Genomic DNA, 23,006 nt, shown 5'->3' with positions numbered 1-23,006 from the left:
TTGTTATATGTGTGTGTGGATGTGTGTTCTTATCCTTATACCGTTTCTTGCCTTGAAAGTCTCCGAGATGTATATGTGCAACAATAATGTGAACATACCTGCTTGCCTTGGTCAACGGATGATGCCTTCTTGGTCGCTGCTGGTCTCCATCTCGTTGGGGAGTGGTCACTGCAGACAGATTCATTAATGTCAACAAGATGGACTGAAGCTTCAATCTTTTATTCAAGGCAAGCCTATATCTCAGATCCTGGTTGTCAGGAAGAGACCCGAAATCTCCTGTCTGGTTTCTCTGCTGCCCAAAACCACTCTCTGTCCATGTGGTCGTCAACCAGAAGGCCTCGACCACAATCCCGTGTCACCCCTTAATTTTCGGTGCATTCTATCTAGGTCGTTAAAGGTGACTTGGTCTGATGCCTGTCAAACCTAACCTTTTCTGACCCTGCTAAATCACTGATGGGAAACAATATATGCTTATATAACTTTCTATTTATAAAACTACCTATATAGCATTTAATCTGGGATTCCCAATACTACACAGGTACATCTTTTAAAACTCAGGAACCTTCTAGTCGAACTTGGCAACCTGTATGGAAATTCAACTGAATGCTTTAAGTTATTAGCATAGACCAGCAGTGTGGCCATAGCCGAGATTGAACTCACTACACGAGTTTTGTAGTATAATTCAAATCTTGTCAGTAGCTGAATATTTGATGTTTCGCCAGGGCTATGAAAGGTATTTTTATAATGACACCATCACTAGATGGGGTGCCTATCACAGCTCAAGAGAGTCCCATCTACCCTCGAGAGAAGGATAGACTGCGCCAGTTTCTCAACCTTGTATTTTACTTTGTGGTACATACAGCGTCTCGCCTTCCCAAATGGTCACCCATCTGGTACTGGCCAGGTTCAATGTTGTTTAACTTCTGTGATCTGGCGAGAACCAGTGTGCCAGCATGATTGTGCCATATATAATAGCATTGACACATGGCCTAATAATTAACAGCGTTGCTTAATAACTAGATATAAATGACAGTCTTCTATAGGTTGAAGGTTCAGTCCTTACTACAGGCGATAAATAACTAAGAATAACATAAACTAATAATTCTATCCAGTCATAGCTGAGGAAATGAGAATAATCTACCTCTATGGATTACAAGTTTCAAGTTCGTAATGATGCACCTGAAGAAGGTCGGAGATAACATCAACTGATATGTGACTGATATAACAACAAAGATGAACATAATAGTCTTACAATTCCATAAAATCAAAATCTTCGTTATCATCGACCTTTTCATTTAATGTCTGTTTTATATGCTGACATGTATTGAATGGCTTTTAGAAATTGGTTTCCAAATTAACCTATCTCTGAACAGGTCTTTATTTATCCCTCTTTCTCTCAAATCTATCCTTTCTCCCATGTCCATGAACAAAGTTTCTTTCTTGGAACTGCACGCTTGTGGAACTGTCTTCTGTTTGCCTGCTTTCCGGCTGACTACAGTATGGTTGTCTTCAAGTCCACCGTGGACGGGTTCTTGATGAGCCGTTCCACCTGGGTTGACAAATTTGCAGAGTTTCCATTGCTCGCGATTGCTGTATTGTCTGATTGACTACTGTACACTATTTGACCCTTATCCTCAAGTGGCCTCTGGGCCTTGATAAGTGATGATGTCTATGTAAAAAAAAATTGTCTTCCTGAAGTGTTGAAATTAAAGTATTCTTTTGAACTGTCGAATACCGTTAAATGTTGGTTCAAAACAAAAGAGTTTTTCTTCAGCTTGCAACGTTCTCAGCATGTGCAAAAACGACAATCCTTTTTCTTTTCCTGTTCCGACGTTCATAGAAAATCTGTCTTTCTTTCTTCCCACTGACATGCAAATTAATCATACGTTCAAACGACTCTGAGTCAACAACAAAATGTTCTTGCCAATAAAAGAAATACTGGCTTTTTATATGCTTAAGTTCAACCGCGTCTTAATTTGGATATGTTACCTTTTCGTTTCCTATCGGTTGGGTTTCGAGTTCAAGTGCTGGTGACTTTTTACAATACACATACGCCACCCTTGGCCGCTTGTTTCTATGACCATTGTCACACTTGTCCTGCTAAGTGACCCTGCTATCTCAACTGTTCTACATCTCCTAACCAATGGACTCTTAACGTAACCATACCAATAAAGAAGAAATGGCCCTCTTGCACTGTAGGCAAATGGAAATTAGGAAGATAAAAAAGGAACAGCAGTTGTTTGACACCGGTTGAAAGAATGCAATTTGATTGGATAGAGAAATTATGACGTCATTACTATGAAATATTGATAAAATTTAAAAATTGAACTTGTTGAAAAAGAATTGGAAAAGAATTTAATAACTAAGTATTTAATAATTAATAGTATTTTTAGAATTTTTAAAATTTTTTGGATAAGATTAAGATATAATTTAAGAATTGAAATTATTGTAAAAGAATTTAATAATAGTATAAAAATTAATGTAGAAGCATTTTTAAAAGAGTTAAAGTCATTTAAGTAACAATTCGATTGCTGACTTATAGTGAACTATTTTATTTTATTTTAAATTAAAAAACGTTAATTAGCTCTTCAGATAAAAGAATTTTTTAAAGTTCAGATAGAATTTAAGAATTGAAAGTCTTGTAAATAAGTATTTAATAATAAAAAATAACTAATGTAGAAGCAAGACTTATAGTGAACTATTTTACTTTTATTTTAAACTAGCGAGGGGTACCCGGCGTTGCCCGGGTGTTTGGAGGTGTGTGTGGGGGGGGGGATAAAAAATAAAGTAAGTATGAGGATCGAACCCGAACCCTTGAGGCAAAGTTTTAAATTAAAGTGTGAAAATAAAACAAAAAACATGTGACGTTAACCCCACCGCGAGATGCTAGCAGAAACACGTTTGAATTTATTTAATTACTTGGATTTGGCAGGTGCCCGTTTTAATGAGTTAATGGGGTCAAGTTTGACTGCGGGATTTTTATTTTCCCAAGATGTTATAGGAAAAAGACTAACCCACATGCGGCGAGCAACAAATGTTGAATATTTATCTTCCCAAAATCGAGCAAATTAAATAGACAGGCGAGCTTCGTTGTTAACTGTGAGATATTACGATTTATATGTGATATAAAAAGTTTTAAAAAGTTGTGAAGCGACCGACCACTTCTCTGAAAGAAGCCTTTTGTAGACATACAGAAAAAGCGAACACACATACATACATACATACATACATACATTTTCGCTTTTATATTTATAGATTAAAAAACGTTAATTAGCTCTCCAGTTAAAAGAATTTTTTAAAGTTCAGATAGCATTTAAGAATTGAAAGTATTGTAAATAAGTATTTAATAATAGTATAAAAATAATTAATGTAGAAGCAATTCGATCGCTGACTTATAATGAACTATTTTACTTTTATTTCAAATTATATTTTATATTAAATTAAATATTTCCGCATATAATAATATGCATCAGAGAATAATATCAGTTATAATTATCTTTGGTTGGTTAAAAAAAAAACTCTGTTTTATACTAAATAAAAAAAAAAGTACTTTTTTTTATCATGCGTGTATTTATTTATTTCTAAAACAATCATTTATTAAAAATAAATTTGTTTTCTAATACTGTCAATTTCAGCATCATATCTTTTTATCGTTTCTAATTAATTAAAATTATGCGTAAAAAATTGTTTAAGAAATTGTTTATTTATAAAATGACGTCATAATTTCTCTATCCAATCAATGGCATTCTTTCAACCGGTGTCAGACGACTGCTGTTCCTTTTCTATCTTCCTAATTTCCATTTGCCTAAAGTGCAAGAGGGCCAAAGAAATAAGGAAGCACTTGGATGAACTACAGATAAATAAAGACCTAGCCAGAGATAGGTTAGTTTGGAAATTAATTTCTATAATCCATCCAACACAACACCAATATGTAAAAATGATGTTAAACCTTATGTGATGATGAGAAAGAATGGATGTGAGTTCTTGAGTTAGTAGAGTATAGTGAATGGGATGATTCCAATATTTTTCCCGATTACCAATTCCATAGTAAATTACTGATTCCAATACAATTATCGATTCCAATTCTTTATAAATCTCTAAATATTTAACTATAGAGTTGTTATTTTCTCTGATTCCTGTAAAAAACGCATGTTAAATATGCAGATATTTTCCTAAACGTAAAATTACACTTGTGGAGGGAGATCTACTGATTTTAACTTTACTAGTATTCTAAAATCAAGAGATATTTATTTTGTCATTTATTACCATCAATGGAAGATTTTGCTTTAAATAAAATCAAATAAAAAAAGACAATTAAAAGAATCGTTTTGGCATTGGAAAATAAGCACCAATTTTTTTGATTTCAATACTGATTCTGATACTCGCAAATTTGTCGATTTCTCCGATTCCCGATTCCTATTAATCAGCCTAGCACTAGTAGAGTAGAACAGTTGAGGCAGCAGGGTCATTTCACAGGGAGAGAGGACAAGGAAAACATCGAAGGAAGTGATAGGAGTGGATTTGAGAGAAAGAAATGAAAATAAAGATTTGGCCTGAGGTTGGAAGTCAAATCCTGAAAGTCATCCGACAGATGTCAGTGTGTAAAAAAAAAGATGTTAAGCTGAAACTTGAAAATTAGTGTATGCAATTTTTTGACGCTTTTATATTTTTACTTTCTGATATTTTTTTTTTTATAGTATACCTGTTCAAAAGTATCACCCAATCAATGTTTTAAACAAGCTTCAAGATATCATGAATAAAAATTAGTTGCAAAAGAAAAGAATGATTACTTCAGTAACGTCATTAGTTTTCTAGCCTTTCTATCGCTTAAAACTTTCAGATTAAAAGTTTACCATTCGACCAATGTTGGTACATTGTAAATTTTTCTCCTCTTCTTTTCTCTTTCTATTGCTTTTATTTCCTTACTTTCCTTTCTTTTTCTTTTGCCTTTCTTTAAATTTGCATTTAAACTAAATAAGGCATATTGCCACCTACATGTAAAAGGGGTATTGCAAATTAGAGATCTTATTTGTAAGGGCATCTTAAGTGGTGAGATGTGTAACGAGATGTTCACGTTATATTTAAATCGATGCATGTTGGCACAGTCAATTCAAGGAAAGAAGCTTTTGGCACCTGGGAACCTCGACAGTAAAGGAGTGAAATTTTGCTGACTGATGGGTTGTTGTTTTTTTTTGGGGGGGGGAGGGGTACGTTGAAGTGGCATAAGGTCAACAAACTCGTCAGAACATATCACATTCCATTAAAATACTTGTAAAGCAAGCACATTACAGTGATGGGACAGGGGCTGGAGATTAGTAGACAATGAGGGACCTATTAGATTAGAAACTCCTTTTTTAGGCCCTATCTAAGAGGCAGAGATTAATGGATATTAATCAGACCAGATGTAACGACAATACTCCATGCATGGGCAAATGGTGGCCTTGTAAAGATATAGGATATTGGCAGGTGAGAGAAATTTTCTAGCCTGACAGAGGGAGGTCACCTTCTTTGCGGTGGACTTGGCAGTCTCTTCTATGTATTTGTTCCAATTCACTTGGCAGTCTCTTCTATGTATTTGTTCCAATTCATGCTAACTGTGAATGTTAGGCCAAGGATTTTAAATGTTGAACTCTCAAGATGTTATTAGTGATAGCAATCGATAGCTGAAAAGGTGTTTTTTAAAATTGTTTAAGGAAAGGAACTTTGTCTTAGTAGCAATAAATGTTACCATCCATTTATTAAAGTATTGAGGTCATTTTCTAAGGATTCAGCCATTGTGTGTGTTCATGTTTCCACATGCTGAGAATAGAACTTTGTGTCATCAGCAAATCTACCCATCTCTGATGCAAATGCATCATTTATTTATGATATTCCCTTACTCACCTTCTCTTCTGCTTCTGCTACTACTACTACTATCACCACCACCTCTATTACCTTCTTCCTACCAGTTCTCATCCTTATCAAACCATTCAAGCAAACAACTAACCAAAATTTTTCGAGATTTAGTATTATATGACTTGTTTAAAATCCCTTATTTATTTAGCATGCTAATATAATATAATTAAGGAATAGGCAGAGTCTGCCTATCACCTGGCTTTCACACTCCTTTGTCTATTAGCCAGGGACTCATCAGAGACACCCAGTGTTTGGCCTTGTTTTCTGACTAGCACCATAAATGATGACCCCCCCCCCATCCTTTTCTTCCTCCCATTGCTTTTTTCCTTTCTTCCATCTCTCTTAAACTGAGCAACTTGGTGATGCTTGCCATTCATGTCTATGTCACTAGTCTGGGTCGTACTTGTCTAACAGATTGAGCGTACAGGTTTGACCGTTTGTCTGGCTGCTGTTTCTAACTGACAGTACAGAAGCCCTAACTCTTTGTTATTGTTTAGAGTGGGTGCTCTATCAATCAGTTTTATAATATTGGAATGTAATGCCATGTTGCGCATGAAAAGGGATCCTGCAGCTTTTTCTAATGGCTTTTCTCAAGGCCACAACCAAAACAAGAAAAAAATTTTTTAAATAGATAGGAAAAGTTTTGGGTTTTTTTAAGTTTAAAAATAAATAAATAAAAATAATAAAATACAATGTCTTATTATTAACTATTTCTCTCCACAGTCAAATGAATCATCTCTCTCGGAACAGAGATTTTTCCCCGAGAACAACGATACATGCTCAGATCAAGAGATTCCAAAATTGGAAGAACTTTTTGGGGACACTTTGAAAACATGTAAGTAATCTTATTTCAGATTTTTGCTTTTGTAAGAAATATCCACTTTTCTGGTATTTGTTTAGTAAGGAGTAAAAGCGGTTACCATTGTGTTAACATTGGTAGGGGTTTTGTGTTAAGTCTGAAATAGGAACACTTCAGTCAGATGTTAACTGTCCGACTGTTTAGAAGTAGGAAAAACAGTACACAATCAGTTTGGCAAAAGTATATCCCGTGCAAAGTGAGTGCTTGTGTAGATTGGTAATCTTTTAAATCAACACGTTTCAGGTGAAAACATTATTACGTACTTACGTATCATGGCGAAATTAGTATAAGTTCCAAAACTCACTAAAATGGTCCAGTAGAAGATGTGCTAGCTCTATTTTCAATTAGAAAAAATCATCCACAATTATATTCTGATATAATCTGATTAAAAATGGTGGATCCTTATTTTAAGTCAGTTTAAATCAAAGATTATCTCCCTTGTTTGTCATACTGAATTGGTTGCACAACTCTCCCACATTAAAACATGATAAAACATGAAGATTCAATAAATTTCTATTGGATCATTTTTCGTAATTTTTTTGGAATTTATACTAATTTTGACATGACACGTAAGTATGTAGTAATGTTTTCACCTGAAATGCATTGGTTTAAAAGATTACCAATATAAACAAGCATAAAATTATGAATTTGAGTGGAAAAATAATAACAAGTAAAAATGCAATTTATCAAATTATCGACTTTTATCATATGTTTTAATATGGAAAAGTTGTTCAATCAATTCAATAGGACAAACTTATCTCCCTTGACTTAATGAAAAAAAAACAAAGTGATTTATTTCTCTTGACTTGAGTTTGTCATTTTTAAAGAGAACATAATTGCAGATGATTTTTTGTTAAAAATACATTTAGTACATTTATCGGATTGTTTCACATAATTTTTTCAGATGTATACTAATTTTTACACGACACATAAGTATGTAATAATGTTTTCACCTGAAATCTACACAAGCACTGCAAAGTGTTTTGATTGGATAATGTATTAATCACTCCATGTGGAAAAATAAACTTGTGCAAAAGAAAATAGTTTGTAAACATATAACTGCTGCACTTTTTTTTTTAATTAGATATTATTTTTTCGTAAATCGGTTTATTAGCAGAACTATAGAATCAATGGCACATTTTTTAAACTAAAAGATATATTTATATTTTTTCTTTTATTTTTTACTTATCAAGGCCTGAATGCCACTCGAGGATAAGGGTTAATGAATGTAAGGTGGTAGTGAAGTAATCGTTAATGATTGGGTGGAATTTAATAATTTATGAAGATGACTTAACAGGAACGTGTGTACATTAGATTATTTACATGACTGAAAGATCTATTTAAGTAATTAATTCCTATTTCAAATGCATACAATTTTCCCCCCACTAAAAGAATAAAGCAAAATGCCACTTAATGAGTATTATGCTCTCATTTCATAAGTGATGACTGGAAGTCCTAAGTAATTTGCAATTGTACATTGAATGTTATCTACATTGAAAATTGAACCTTCAACCTCTGGAAGACTGTAACTTTGCAACCGAATTTTTCCAATGCCCACTACACCACAGGTCCTTGCGGATAATTCTAGTATGAATTTTAGGAGTTTCTACTCATGGCTGACAAAATAAGGAGTTACTACTCATGGCTGACAAAATAAGGAGTTTCTACTCATGGCTGACAAAATAAGGAGTTTCTACTCATGGCTGACAAAATAAGACCATGCTATTCCCATGTATTAAATAAAGTTAGTAATTCTGTGCAGATTCCCGAGTTCAACAGAAAGATTTCCAAATTCAACAAGATACACCTGAAGAAGGTTAGAAGTTACATCAACCAGAAGGTCAGAAGGTCCTATTTACAATGCCTCCCCACTGGACAGAGTTAGACATCAGGGTCGCTTTTTAATGTGGTAAGAAGGAACAAAAATTTTTAAAAGGTCTCAGTCGTGAAGGATTTCTCGTCCACTGAGAGAGAACAAAAAATTGAAGGGCAGCATCTGAAAAACAGATACTACACTTTGTCAGAAGTTACATCGACTGAAACAACGACCTAAACGTTTGTGCAGATAACACTCAAGGTGAGAACAGTAGTCTGAAGAATCAAATAATAATGAATAATCAATCCTCATCTCAAAAATTCAGAAATGATATATTTTCTCGTCTAGATTGTTTCTTCAAATGTGTCTTGTCTGTTTTTCTAATGATCATGGATTTTTCTTTGGTGCAAACTCTTCCACCTTGATCTCCATTATTTACCTTCAATTTCGTTAAAAACATGGGCAGAATATGTTTCCGTTTTTATGTTATAAAATCATATGAGAAAATCCAAAATTTAATGATCTTTAGATTCTTTAGACTTATTTTTGAAAGAAATGTATCTCTTTAAAACAAAAAAAATTCATAATTTAACTTTCTCAAAATAAAGTTATTGAAAAATTTAAAAACAACTGCAAACGTTTTAAAATATTCTAATTTGACTCTTGTATTTTACATCTAAATAATTACAGAGTGGAATGATAAAAACATGATTCCATTTCCGTTTGATGAAAATCGGTTTTCTTTTTTTTTTTTCTTTTCTTTTTTTTTTTTGCATACCATCTACTAGTTAGCCAGTTGTGTACAAATCTAAAGAGCGATAGGAGTCGTCTATCATGTGTGAAAGTGACGCAATGTTTAACGAGCGAAATCAGAAACTCGTGCTCTCTACTGATCCAAGTTATGACAACAGGACCATTGCCAGCACTCTCAAAATGCATTGCTGGATTGCCACAAATAACAGGAGCATGCCCAGAGTGATGAAATCAAAGTTTCCGGCCACAGTTATGGTCTTTAGTGTGGTTTTAAGTGAGGGCCACATCATGCCACCTCACATCTTCGAAGTCAGCTTGAAAATCAACACCAAAGTGTATCTGGATGTGCTGAAGTGTGGTGATCTCCTGGTGCAATTAGGTGGCCGTCGGCAGACACTGGGTATGACAGCAGGCCACAAATCCTAAGCTTGGCTTCAGGAGTGCTATGACTTTGTACCCTTCTTTCATTGGCCCCCGCTTCTCCCCTGATTTGAACCTGTTGGACTACTTCATTTGGTTATATGTCAAGAACATCACCAACATGACCTCCCACAGCACCAAAGCCATCCTGATCACTGCCATCCACTGAGTATTTGCTAAGTTTCTGCCGGTGCTTGTAGAAAAGGCATGCTCCCAATTCCAGACCCATATTGAGGCAGATTGAGGCTGAAGGTGGCTACATTGATTAGATGTCAGCTCTACTACATAATCAAGTTACCTGAATTGATTTTTATCAATAAAAGTTTTAAAATAAATTTGTAGTGTTGTATTTTTAGGGCAACAACTTTATCGTTCCACCCTGTGTATTTTCTTAAAGAAAGTTAGGTGCTTGTTTAGAAAGAGTCAATAGATCGTTTTTTGTTTTTTTTAAAATATGTCATTTTAAGCAAAAACAATATCACATATTTAATTGTCATGCCGAAAATAATAATACATCCACAAATTATGGAAAATCATCGAGTAGAAAGTTATTTTAAATTAAAACTAATTTTTATGGAAATTTCGGTAAAATTGCATTTTTCTTTGACGTTATAAAGTAGACAGTTAAGAGGGGACATAACCTTGAACGAATATTTTAGATTACTTGTTCATGGCTGCAATATTTGTTGTTTATCGCGATAAACTTTATTTACTAGAAACACAATAGCAGTCTGAAATAGGAACACTTCAGTCAGACGCTAACTGTCTGACTGTTTAGAAGTAGGAAAAACCTAGGAAAGTTTGCTACCCATCCAACTTTTCCTATCTATTTAAAAAAAAAAATTTTCTTGTTTTGGTTGTGGCCTTGAGAAAAGCCATTAGAAAAAGCTGCAGGATCCCTTTTCATGCGCAACATGGCATTACATTGCGATATTATAAAACTGATTGATAGAGCAGCCACTCTAAAAAATAACAAAGAGTTAGGGCTCCTGTACTGTCAGTTAGAAACAGCAGCCAGACAAACTGTCAAACCTCTACCCTCAATCTGTTAGACAAGTACGACCCAGACTAGTGACATAGACATGAATGGCAAGCATCACCAAGTTGCTTAGTTTAAGAGAGATGGGAGCATATATCAGTAGATCTCCCACGACAAGTGTAACCTTGAAGAAGGTTCGTAATTTAAAATTTTGGGATATATTACTATTTTCGACATGATAAGTAAGTACTATTGTTTTTGCTGAAAACCACATATTTTTTTTTAAAAATCGATTTGTCGACTGTATCTTAACAAGCATTCAAACCAGCTTCGAAATCTAGTGAGCGAAGCCTTTTTCTCCTCCCTACTTTTGATACTTGTAAAGATAGTTAACACATCTTTTTGTGTTTTTTTTTTTAATGTGTTGTTTTAAGCAAAAAACAATATTACATACTTAATTATCATTGATAATTGTAATATATCCAAAAATTATGAAAAGTCATAAAGTAGAAATTTCGTCATCGTATCTGAGCATTGGGTCTTGTTGTCAGGTGGGTGGGTGCCTATGTGATACATGGCTGTACAATCCAATTCTGTGGCGGAAGAGCCACGGACAATGCTCACAGGGGAGGGTAAGGAGATGGGTTTGCTCTCGCTCCCTTCTCCTTCTTCTCCTAGCCTCTTACTTTCTTCTCCTTCCCTCTTCAAAGTAAGCACTGCCACAGTGTACAGCGTTTCTCCACACCTTCCTCTCCCTGGCAGCCTCTTCCCACGAGGAGTGGTCGATGTCAATTGCTGCCAGAATGCGCTTCAGCTGGTCTTTGTAACGCATTTTTGGTGCTCCTCGTGGTCTGATTCCTTTTGCCAGTTCTCAGTACATCATTCTCTTGGGAAGCCTTGAATTTTGCAGTCTGAGGACGTGGCCTGTCCAGCGGAGACAGTGACAGATAATAGTGGCCTCAACACTTGTCATTTTGGCACGTTCCAGTACCTCAGGGTTGGAGGTATCGCTCTGCCAGGATATTTTCATAATTTGCCTAAATTTTGTTTCTAGTTAAAAGTAATTTTTGCAGAAAATTGGATAAAATTGCATTTTTCTTAGACTTTATAAAGGTAGGCAGTAGGAGGCTAACAGCAGGGGACATAACTCCGAAAGGAATAATTTAGATTACTTGTGTCATGGTTGCAATATTTTTTGTCTATAACGATAGACTTTTCTTTTCTTTTTTTTTTAAATTAAAAGACACAATAGTTGTTGTTCTACTTGATGAATTTTCGTAATTTTTGGATATATTACTATTTTCAACATGACAATTTAGTACATAATATTGTTTTTACTTATCTTGTCGACTCTTATCTTGAAAAACACCAAAAGACATTCTACCCATTTCATAATATTCTAAACTTAATTTTATATTTTATTTGTGCATTTATAAAATGTTACATGTTATTAGTAAATTAAAAAAAAAATAATCATTTAAAATATTGTTGCTCATATAGTATTTTTTTTTATTTATTTAAATTGTATAAAAGTTTCTGTATGTAATGTTTTCTGCTGTGTTTATTTCATTTTTACTGAACTTGTTTTGAATTACAATAAAATTTTAGTTTGGAAAATCGTTAAATTTTGGACTGCCTCCTCTTTTCCCCTGTATAACTCTTCTGAAAATGAAAACAAAAAATACTTCTAATTAGTGCACTGTGCCAAAGTTACTTCCAAGGAGACTTATCTCCCCTTGTTTTCTTTTTTCTTAGCTTTTCCAAGTGGTGGTTTTTATTACGTACAAGATGATATGAATGGTAAGTTTGCTACCCATTCAAATATTATTTTATTTTTAATATCATCATCATCATCGTCGTCAAAGTCATCGTCATAATTGTAATGTGTTTAACATCTGTTTTATATACTAGCATGTGTAAGAAAATTGACTTCCAAACTAACCTATCTCCGACCAGGTTTTTATTTATTCCTTTCTCTCATCAATCCATATCACTTATCACTCCCATATTTTCCTGTGAACTGGACCTGCTATCTCAACTGTGCTACATCTACTAACCCAGGTACTCTCCTCCGTTCTTTCAACATGACCATACAATCAAAATACATCTCCTTGTACCATCTAGATTTAATCTTCCTCTGAGGTCATCAGATCAAAGCCTGTCTTTAATCTTTCTTTGGTGTCATCAAATTTTTAAAACTTACATTACACATTCACCATCTCATTTTCATATCATTTCTCTCCATGCAACACATGTCCTCAACTGTCACTGGCAAGATTTCACTTCGATACGTCATCAAACTGCAGACACATGCCTGAAAAACTCTTCCCATTCGCAACTGTGGTGACGCTCTGCTCGTTAGTAATGACAGCAGACCCTGAACTTACTCCATCTATTTCTAACTCTTGCAATCACATTAAGACCCACCCACCCCATTTTAGAAATTTTTCTTTTTCCTTTGTTCAGTTTGTGAAAAGATAGTCAAGTGCTATTCAATCCTCCGTGGTTTGTATTATTTTTAATTATTCAGACTATTGTTTTTATCTTGAGTGTTCCTATTTATTTACCTCCCCACAAGGGCAGAGTTAGACACAAGGTTGGTTTTTAATGTGGGGACTTTGGATAGGAACAAAAATAAAAATCGTCTCAGTCATGAAGGATCCTTTCTCAACTGACCGAGGACAGAAAAAGTAAAGTGTAGTATCAGAACAGATACTACACAGTGATCTTGTCTTTGAGTGTTATTTTCACAACATTTCAGCCAAAGTAACCTTCTTCACATGTATCGTGTTGAACTTTGTAGAATCTTCGAAATCTGCATGGATTTATTTAATCCACAGTGGTAGCATGCTCTCATTCCATCAGGGGGTAGTCATCCAACTACAAAGAACCCACACTTTTGTTTTAGAGGAGGATTATCTAAGGGAGATAACTCCCATTTACTAAAAAAAGAAAAAAAAGACGTATTATCAAAACAATTTACGAAGATTAATTAAAAAAAATTTTTTTTTAATTATATCACATATTGATCCTATTTTGATTTTTGGTCTCATGCCAAAAGACATATCCGAAAATTGTTATGGACCAAGACTGAGATGTTCTACCTTCATCTCATGGAGTTTCTTTGGTGGAAAAAGGAAACGGGAGAAGTATTCTCTCACATAATTTTTGTGATAAGGGATAAATATGTGATATACTTTTTTTTATTAATCAACACAAGTTTGTTTATTTTTTTGTTGCTTTGACATTGTTTCCTTGTTACAGTTAATTTAGTTTTGGTTTTGTGTAATTTAACAATTTATCATTTTATCACTTAACATTTAATTAAAAACATTTCATTATTTATTATTTAACATTTAATTAAAAATGGTTAATTATCTTATTACTTAACATTTAATTAAAAACGTTTAATTATTTTATTATTTAAAATGTAATCAAACCGTTCCATTAATTTATTATTTAACATTCAATTAAACACATTTAATTATTTTATTATTTAACCTTTAATTAAAAACATTTCATTATTTTATTATTTATTTATTATTTAACATTTAATTAAAAATATTTAATTATTGTTTTTTTATTTAACATTTAATTAAACATTTAATAATTTTGTTATTTAACATTTAATTAAAACGTTTCATTATTTTATTATTTTACATTTATTTCTTTTGTTGATTGACATTTAATTATAAACATTTAATCATTTTATTATTTAATATTTAATTAAAAATATTTAATTATTGTTTTTTATTTAAAATTTAATTAAACATTTAATAATTTTATTATTTAACATTTAATTAAAACGTTTCATTATTTTATTATTTTACATTTATTTCTTTTATTGATTGACATTTAATTAAAACATTTAATTATTTTATTATTTAATATTTAATTAAAAACAATAAATAATTTTATCTTTAAACATTTAATTAAAAACATTTAATTATTTTATTACTAAACATTTAATTAAAAACATTTAATAAATTTACTACTTAACATTTAATTAAAACGTTTCATTATTTATTATTTAACATTTAATTAAAAACATTTATTTATTTTATTACTTATCATTTAATAAAATTGTTTAATGGTTTTATTACTAAACATTTAATTAAAAACATTTAATTATTTTATTATCTTACATTTAATGAAAAACGTTTAATTATTTTATTATTTAGCATTTAATTGAAAACATGTGATTATTTTATTGCTTAATATTTAATTTTTTTACAATTTAAATTTAATTATTTTATTACTAAACATTTAATTAAAAACATTTAATTATTTTATTTAACATTTCATTAAAAACATTTAATTAAAACATTTAATTATCTTATTATTTAACATTTAATTAAAAATATTTAATTATTTTATTAGTATTTAATTAAAAATATTTAATTATTTTGTTATTAAAACTTTAATTAAAAACATTTAATTATTTTATTATAACACATTTAATTAAAAACGTTTAATTTTTTTATTATTCAACATGTAATAAAAAATATTTAATTATTTTCTTATTTAACATTTAATTAAACATTTAATTATTTTATTAACATGTAATTAAAACGTATCATTTATTTTCTTATTTAACATTTAATTAAAATCATTTAATTATTTTATTATTTAACATTTAATTATAAACATTTAATTATTTTATTTCTGAACATTTAATAAAATTGTTTAATTGTTTTATTACTAAACATTTAATTAAAAACATTTAATTATTTTATTATCTTACAAATTTATGAAAAACGTTTAATTATTTTATTATTTAGCATTTAATTAAAAACATTTAATTATTTTATTGCTTAATATTTAATTTTTTTATAATTTAATATTTAATTAAAAACATTTAATTATTGTATTACTAAATATTTAATTAAAAACATTTAATTATTTTATTATTTTGCATTTCATTAAAAACATTTAATTATCTTATTATTTAACATTCAATTAAAAATATTTAATTATTTTATTAGCATTTAATTAAAGATATTTAATTATTTTGTTATTAAACCTTTAATTAAAAACATTTAATTATTTTATTATTCAACATTTAATTAAAAACGTTTAATTATTCTATTATTCAACATGTAATTAAAAATATTTAATTATTTTCTTATTTAACATTTAATTAAACATTTAATTATTTTATTAACATTTAATTAAAACGTTTCATTATTTTCTTATTTAACATTTAATTAAAATCATTTAATTATTTTCTTGTTTAACATTTAATTAAACACATTTAATTATTTTCTTATTTAACATTTAATTAAAAACGTTTAATTATTTTATTATTCAACATTTAATTAAAAACATTTCTTATTTTACATTTAATTAAAAATGATTAATTATTTTATTATTTTACATTTAATTTAAAACAATTCATTATTTTATTAACATTTAATTAAAAACATTGAATTATCTTATTATTTTACATTTAATTTTAAAAAAATCATTATTTTATTAACATTTAATTAAAAACATTTAATTCTTTTGTCATTAAACATTTAATTAAAAACGTTTAATTATTTTATCATTCAACATTTAATTAAAAACATTTAACTATTTTCTTATTTAACATTTAATTAAAAACGATTAATTATTTTATTATTTTACATTTAATTAAAAACATTTAATTCATTTATTACTTAACATTGTTTTATTTTTAGTTTGTTAATTAACTTGTTTCCTTTTTCGATTGATTTACTGATTATAATTGTTAAGGTATAACGTTGTTCAATTATAGTATTCATGTATTAATATTTTTCATTTTTATTCATTTTTGTTATTATTATTTAAAAATTTGTGTATTCGTTTTTGTTAAAAGATTGTTAATTAATGTGTTTAATTTTCGTAACCTGTTTCGGCAATGCTTCATTTTTTTAGTAAACAGTAGTTATCACCCTTATATAATACACCTCTAAAACAGAAGTGCCAAGGAACCCAGGTCAATCTCTCACAAATAGGATTTTACACTTGTTAGGATGGTGTCATCCAGCCAGCTAACCCAGTTTGTTGGATGATATCATATAGGTATATACTCTAACGTATATTCCAATGTATATTTCTTTTTTTCTTGAGGAGAAGGTAATATTCCAGAGGTAGACTTTATTGAGGTTTCTTGATCTCTTAGTCAATGGACTTTCTTGTATCCTATGTATGTGGTGACTCAGGTGGCAGGATACTCACCTTATATGCAATTGACACAGGTTTTGAATCCTAAGTTCGGATACGTTCTACTGATGAGCCCAAAGGAGGGTAAAACTCGTGTCTAGTACTCACAGACTATGGCTTTCATGATTTGTGTGAGCTGTGGCGTTTGATTGTGGAAATAGAGATTAGGAATATTTTCAGAAAAATATTCACTTGAATCAATACTTTATTTTAGTCAAATATTTTTACACACACAGTGATTTGAATATTAATTTTTCTGGTATGGCTCCACACGGGTAACACTGGATTGCACTGCTAGTTCAATGAGTGTACAAGCTATTTTGAAGAAATCGATATCTAAACGTTGACTTTGTGTTAATCTTGCACTTTATGAGTGAAATTTTAATAGTCCTCAATAATAAAATCAATTTAAATGAAAGGGAGACAACCTAATTCGTACTTTCGTTTGTTGCAAAGTTGCCTCCCTTTCTTCATGAGATTGTGAAAGTATCAATCATACACGTTTAAGTAAATTTTAGCAATCAATTGATATTTTATTGCCAAAACATATAAATAAATAAATAAAGTGCAACTATTTATGTAAAAAGACAAGAGATATTGCATCTATATACTGTCTGAATGTTTGGCCAACGTGACGTTGAACCTGGATATGGTAGGCTTCATCATGACTTCTGTCTGGCAGGATATTCCAGGGATCAAAAGCATGAACAGAGAATGCTGCCTTTCAATTAAGATGAAAGCAACAATGTTGCATCTTCTGTAGGAATTGTGACTATGTATTAAGGGTGAAAAACTCTTGTAGTATATATATATATATATATATATATATATATATATAATATATATATATATATATATATATATATATATATATATATATATATATATAATTCCAGGGGTAATATTTTCCAGAGGTAAAGCAACCAATGAAGTTATAACAAGGTTAATACAAGAGTGCTCAACACCGAAGTAGGGCAAGATATACTTTTTATTTGTTTTACATAAGCATTAATATGTCGCTACACATTCATGAGCATGTTTCAGTCAGCCAGTAACAAGTAACTAGAGACTTCTTCATGCGATATTCCTTATACAAAAGTTTAGTCTGTAATGAAAATTATTCAGGGATTTACAAGCACAAAAAATTTATAATTTATCTTATTTATTTATTTTTTTTTTTTTTGTGATATAAATCTAAAAGTTTTTTTATCAAGGTAATTTTTAAATCTTACATTTTTCGGGGGGGGGGGTTCTAGTTTTCTTTTTCTTTTTATTACCAGTAATATTATTTTTCATGTATATTATGTTATGTCTTTATTAATTATTACTATTATTATTAATATTAATTGATATTATTATTATTATTATTATTATTATTATTATTATTATTATTTGTACTCTTTCCTTTTTCTTTCTCTTTTCTTTTTCTTTCTCTTCCCATTTCTTTTTTCCTCTATGTTTTTTTTTCCTCTGTCTCTTTTCTCTATTTTGATACAAATCTTGCTCTATCCTCCCCCTTTTTTCCATCTTCTTCACATATATTAAAGGCCATTATCATTTTTTTTATTCTGAATGACACGTGATGTGACCTCCTGATGAAATTTTTTTCCTTTTTGTAAACACTTGAATAATTTTCGTTACGGATTAAACTTTTATATTGCAGTATTATTATATTATCATTACATTATTACATTATAATTGCATTATTATATTATTACATTATTATATTATCATTACATTATTATATTATCATTACATTATTATATTATCATTACATTATTACATTATCATTACATAATTATATTATCATTGCATTATTATATTATCATTACATTTTTATATTATCATTATATTTTTATATTATCATTACATTATTATATTATCATTACATTTTTATATTATCATTACATTATTATATTATCATTACATTATTATATTATCATTACATTTTTATATTATCATTACATTATTATATTATCATTACATTATTATATTATCATTACATTTTTATATTATCATTACATTATATTATCATTACATTTTTATATTATCATTACATTATTACATTATCATTACATTATTACATTATCATTACATTATTATATTATCATTGCATTATTATATTATCATTGCATTATTATATTATCATTACATTTTTATATTATCATTACATTATTACATTATCATTACATTATTACATTATCATTGCATTATTATATTATCATTGCATTATTATATTATCATTGCATTATTATATTATCATTACATTTTTATATTATCATTACATTTTTATATTATCATTACATTATTATATTATCATTGCATTATTATATTATCATCACATTATTACATTATCATTACATTATTATATTATTATTACATTATTATATTATCATTACATTATTATATTATTATTACATTATTATATTATCATTACATTTTTATATTATCATTACATTATTACATTATCATTACATTATTATATTATCATTGCATTATTATATTATCATTGCATTATTATATTATCATTACATTTTTATATTATCATTACATTATTATATTATCATTACATTTTTATATTATCATTACATTTTTATATTATCATTACATTATTATATTATCATTACATTTTTATATTATCATTACATTATTATATTATCATTACATTTTTATATTATCATTACATTTTTATATTATCATTACATTTTTATATTATCATTACATTATTACATTATCATTACATTATTATATTATCATTACATTTTTATATTATCATTACATTATTACATTATCATTACATTATTATATTATCATTACATTTTTATATTATCATTACATTATTACATTATCATTACATTATTATATTATCATTACATTATTACATTATCATTACATTTTTATATTATCATTACATTTTTATATTATCATTACATTATTATATTATCATTACATTATTACATTATCATTACATTATTACATTATCATTACATTATTATATTATCATTACATTATTATATTATCATTGCATTATTATATTATCATTGCATTATTATATTATCATTACATTTTTATATTATCATTACATTATTACATAATGATTACATTATTACATTATCATTACATTATTATATTATCATTACATTATTATATTATCATTACATTATTATATTATCATTACATTATTACATTATCATTACATTATTACATTATCATTACATTATTATATTATTATTACATTATTACATTATCATTACATTATTATATTATCATTACATTATTATATTATCATTACATTATTATATTATCATTGCATAATTATATTATCATTGCATTATTACATTATCATTACATTATTACATTATCATTACATTATTACATTATCATTACATTATTACATTATCATTACATTATTATATTATCATTACATTATCACATTCTCATTACATTATTATATTATCATTACATTATTATATAATCATTAAATTATTTCATTATCATTACATTATTACGTGATCATTACATTATTACATTATCATTACATTATTACATTATCATTACATTATTATATCATCATTACATTATCATTACATTATTATATTATCATTGCATTATTATATTATCACATTATTATATTATCATCACATTATTATATAATCATTACATTTTTACATTATCATTACATTATTATATTATCATTACATTATTACGTTATCATTACATTATTATATTATAATTACATTATTACATTATCATTACATTATTACTTTTCATTACATTATTATATTATCATTACATGATTACATTATCATTACATTATTACATTATCATTACATTATTATATTATCATTGCATTATTATATTATAATTACATTATTATATTATCATTACATTTATATATTATCATTACATTATTATATCATCATTATATTATTATATTATCATTACATTATTACATTATCATTACATTATTATATTATCATTGCATTATTACATTATCATTACATTATTATATTATCATTGCATCTTTATATTATCATTACATTATTACATTATCATTACATTATTATATTATCATTACATTATTATATTATCATTACATTATTATATTATCGTTGCATTATTACATTATCATTACATTATTACATTATCATTACATTATTATATTATCATTACATTATTACATTATCATTGCATTATTATATTATCATTACATTATTACATTATCATTACATTATTATATTATCATTACATTATTACATTATCATTGCATTATTATATTATCATTACATTATTACATTATCATTACATCATTATATTATCATTACATTATTACATTATCATTACATTATTATATTATCATTACATTTTTATATTATCATTACATTATTACGTTATCATTACCTTATTATATTATCATTACATTATTACATTATCATTGCATTATTATATTATCATTACATTATTATATTATCATTACATTATTACATTATCATTACATTATTACGTTATCATTACCTTATTATATTATCATTACATTATTACATTATCATTACATTATTACGTTATCATTAAATTATTATATTATCATTATATTATTACGTTATCATTACATTATTATATTATCATTACATTATTATATTATCATTACATTATTACGTTATCATTACATTATTATATTATCATGACATTATTACATTATCATTACATTATTACGTTATCATTACATTATTATATTATCATTATATTATTACGTTATAATTATATTATTATATTATCATTACATTATTATATTATCATTACATTATTATATTATCAGTACATTATTATATTATCATTACATTATTATATTATCATTACATTATTACATTATCATTACAGTGTTATATTATCATTGCATTATTATATTATCATTACATTATTATATTATCATTACATAATTATCTTATCATTACATTATTACATTATCATTACATTATTATATTATTATTGCATTATTACATTATCATTACATTATTATATTATCATTACATTATTATATTATCATTACATTATTACATTATCATTACATTATTACATTATCATTACATTATTACGTTATCATTACATTATTATATTATCATTACATTATTATATTATTATTACATTATCACATTATCATTGCATTTTTATATTATCATTACATTATTAAATTATCATTACATGATTATATTATCATTATTACTTTATTACATTATCATTACATTATTACATTATCATTACATTATTATATTATCATTACATTATTATATTATCATTACATTATTATATTATCATTACTTTATTACATTATCATTACATTATTACATTATCATTACATTATTATATTATCATTACATTATTATATTATCATTACATTATTATATTATCATTGCATTATTACATTATTATTACATTATTATATTATCATTACATTATTATATTATCATTACATTATTATATTATCATTACATTATTATATTATCATTACTTTATTACATTATCATTACATTATTACATTATCATTACATTATTATATTATCATTACATTATTATATTATCATTACATTATTATATTATTATTGCATTATTACATTATCATTACATTATTAGCTTATCATTACATTATTATATTATCATTACATTATTACATTATCATTACATTATTACATTATCATTACATTATTACATTATCATTACATTATTACATTATCATTACATTATTACGTTATCATTACATTATTACGTTATCATTACATTATTACGTTATCATTGCATTATTATATTATCATTACATTATTATATTATCATTGCATTATTATATTATCATTACATTATTATATTATCCTTACATTATTATATTATCATTACATTATTACATTATCATTACATTATTACATTATCATTACATTATTACATTATCATTACATTATTATATTATCATTGCAGTATTATATTATCATTGCATTATTATATTATCATTACATTATTTTATTATCATTACATTATTATATTATCATTACATAATTATATTATCATTACATTATTATATTATCATTGCATTATTATATTATCATTACATT

At 27.2% G+C, this 23,006-nt stretch overlaps 1 protein-coding gene across 6 annotated transcripts in view; it reads left to right on the top strand.

Annotated features, from left to right (window-relative positions):
* The window catches only part of LOC145293026 (interferon regulatory factor 1-like), a 196,923-nt gene that overhangs the window by 171,071 nt on the left and 2,846 nt on the right, over positions 1-23,006 (top strand). For 5 of the 6 annotated variants that reach the window (XM_080139323.1, XM_080139319.1, XM_080139321.1 and 2 more), the window contains 2 exons: positions 6,619-6,730; positions 12,478-12,522. In XM_080139323.1, coding sequence (XP_079995449.1) covers positions 6,619-6,730; positions 12,478-12,522 — 157 coding nt within the window. The remainder of the gene's footprint in view (positions 1-6,618; positions 6,731-12,477; positions 12,523-23,006) is intronic. The other variant, XM_080139320.1, reaches the window with a different exon arrangement.

The sequence above is a fragment of the Euprymna scolopes genome, chromosome 14, assembly GCF_053919585.1.
Source record: "Euprymna scolopes isolate OS-2025 chromosome 14, ASM5391958v1, whole genome shotgun sequence".
NCBI classification, from domain to species: Eukaryota; Metazoa; Mollusca; class Cephalopoda; order Sepiida; family Sepiolidae; genus Euprymna; species Euprymna scolopes.
This window is presented reverse-complemented; position numbering and strand designations above follow the sequence as displayed.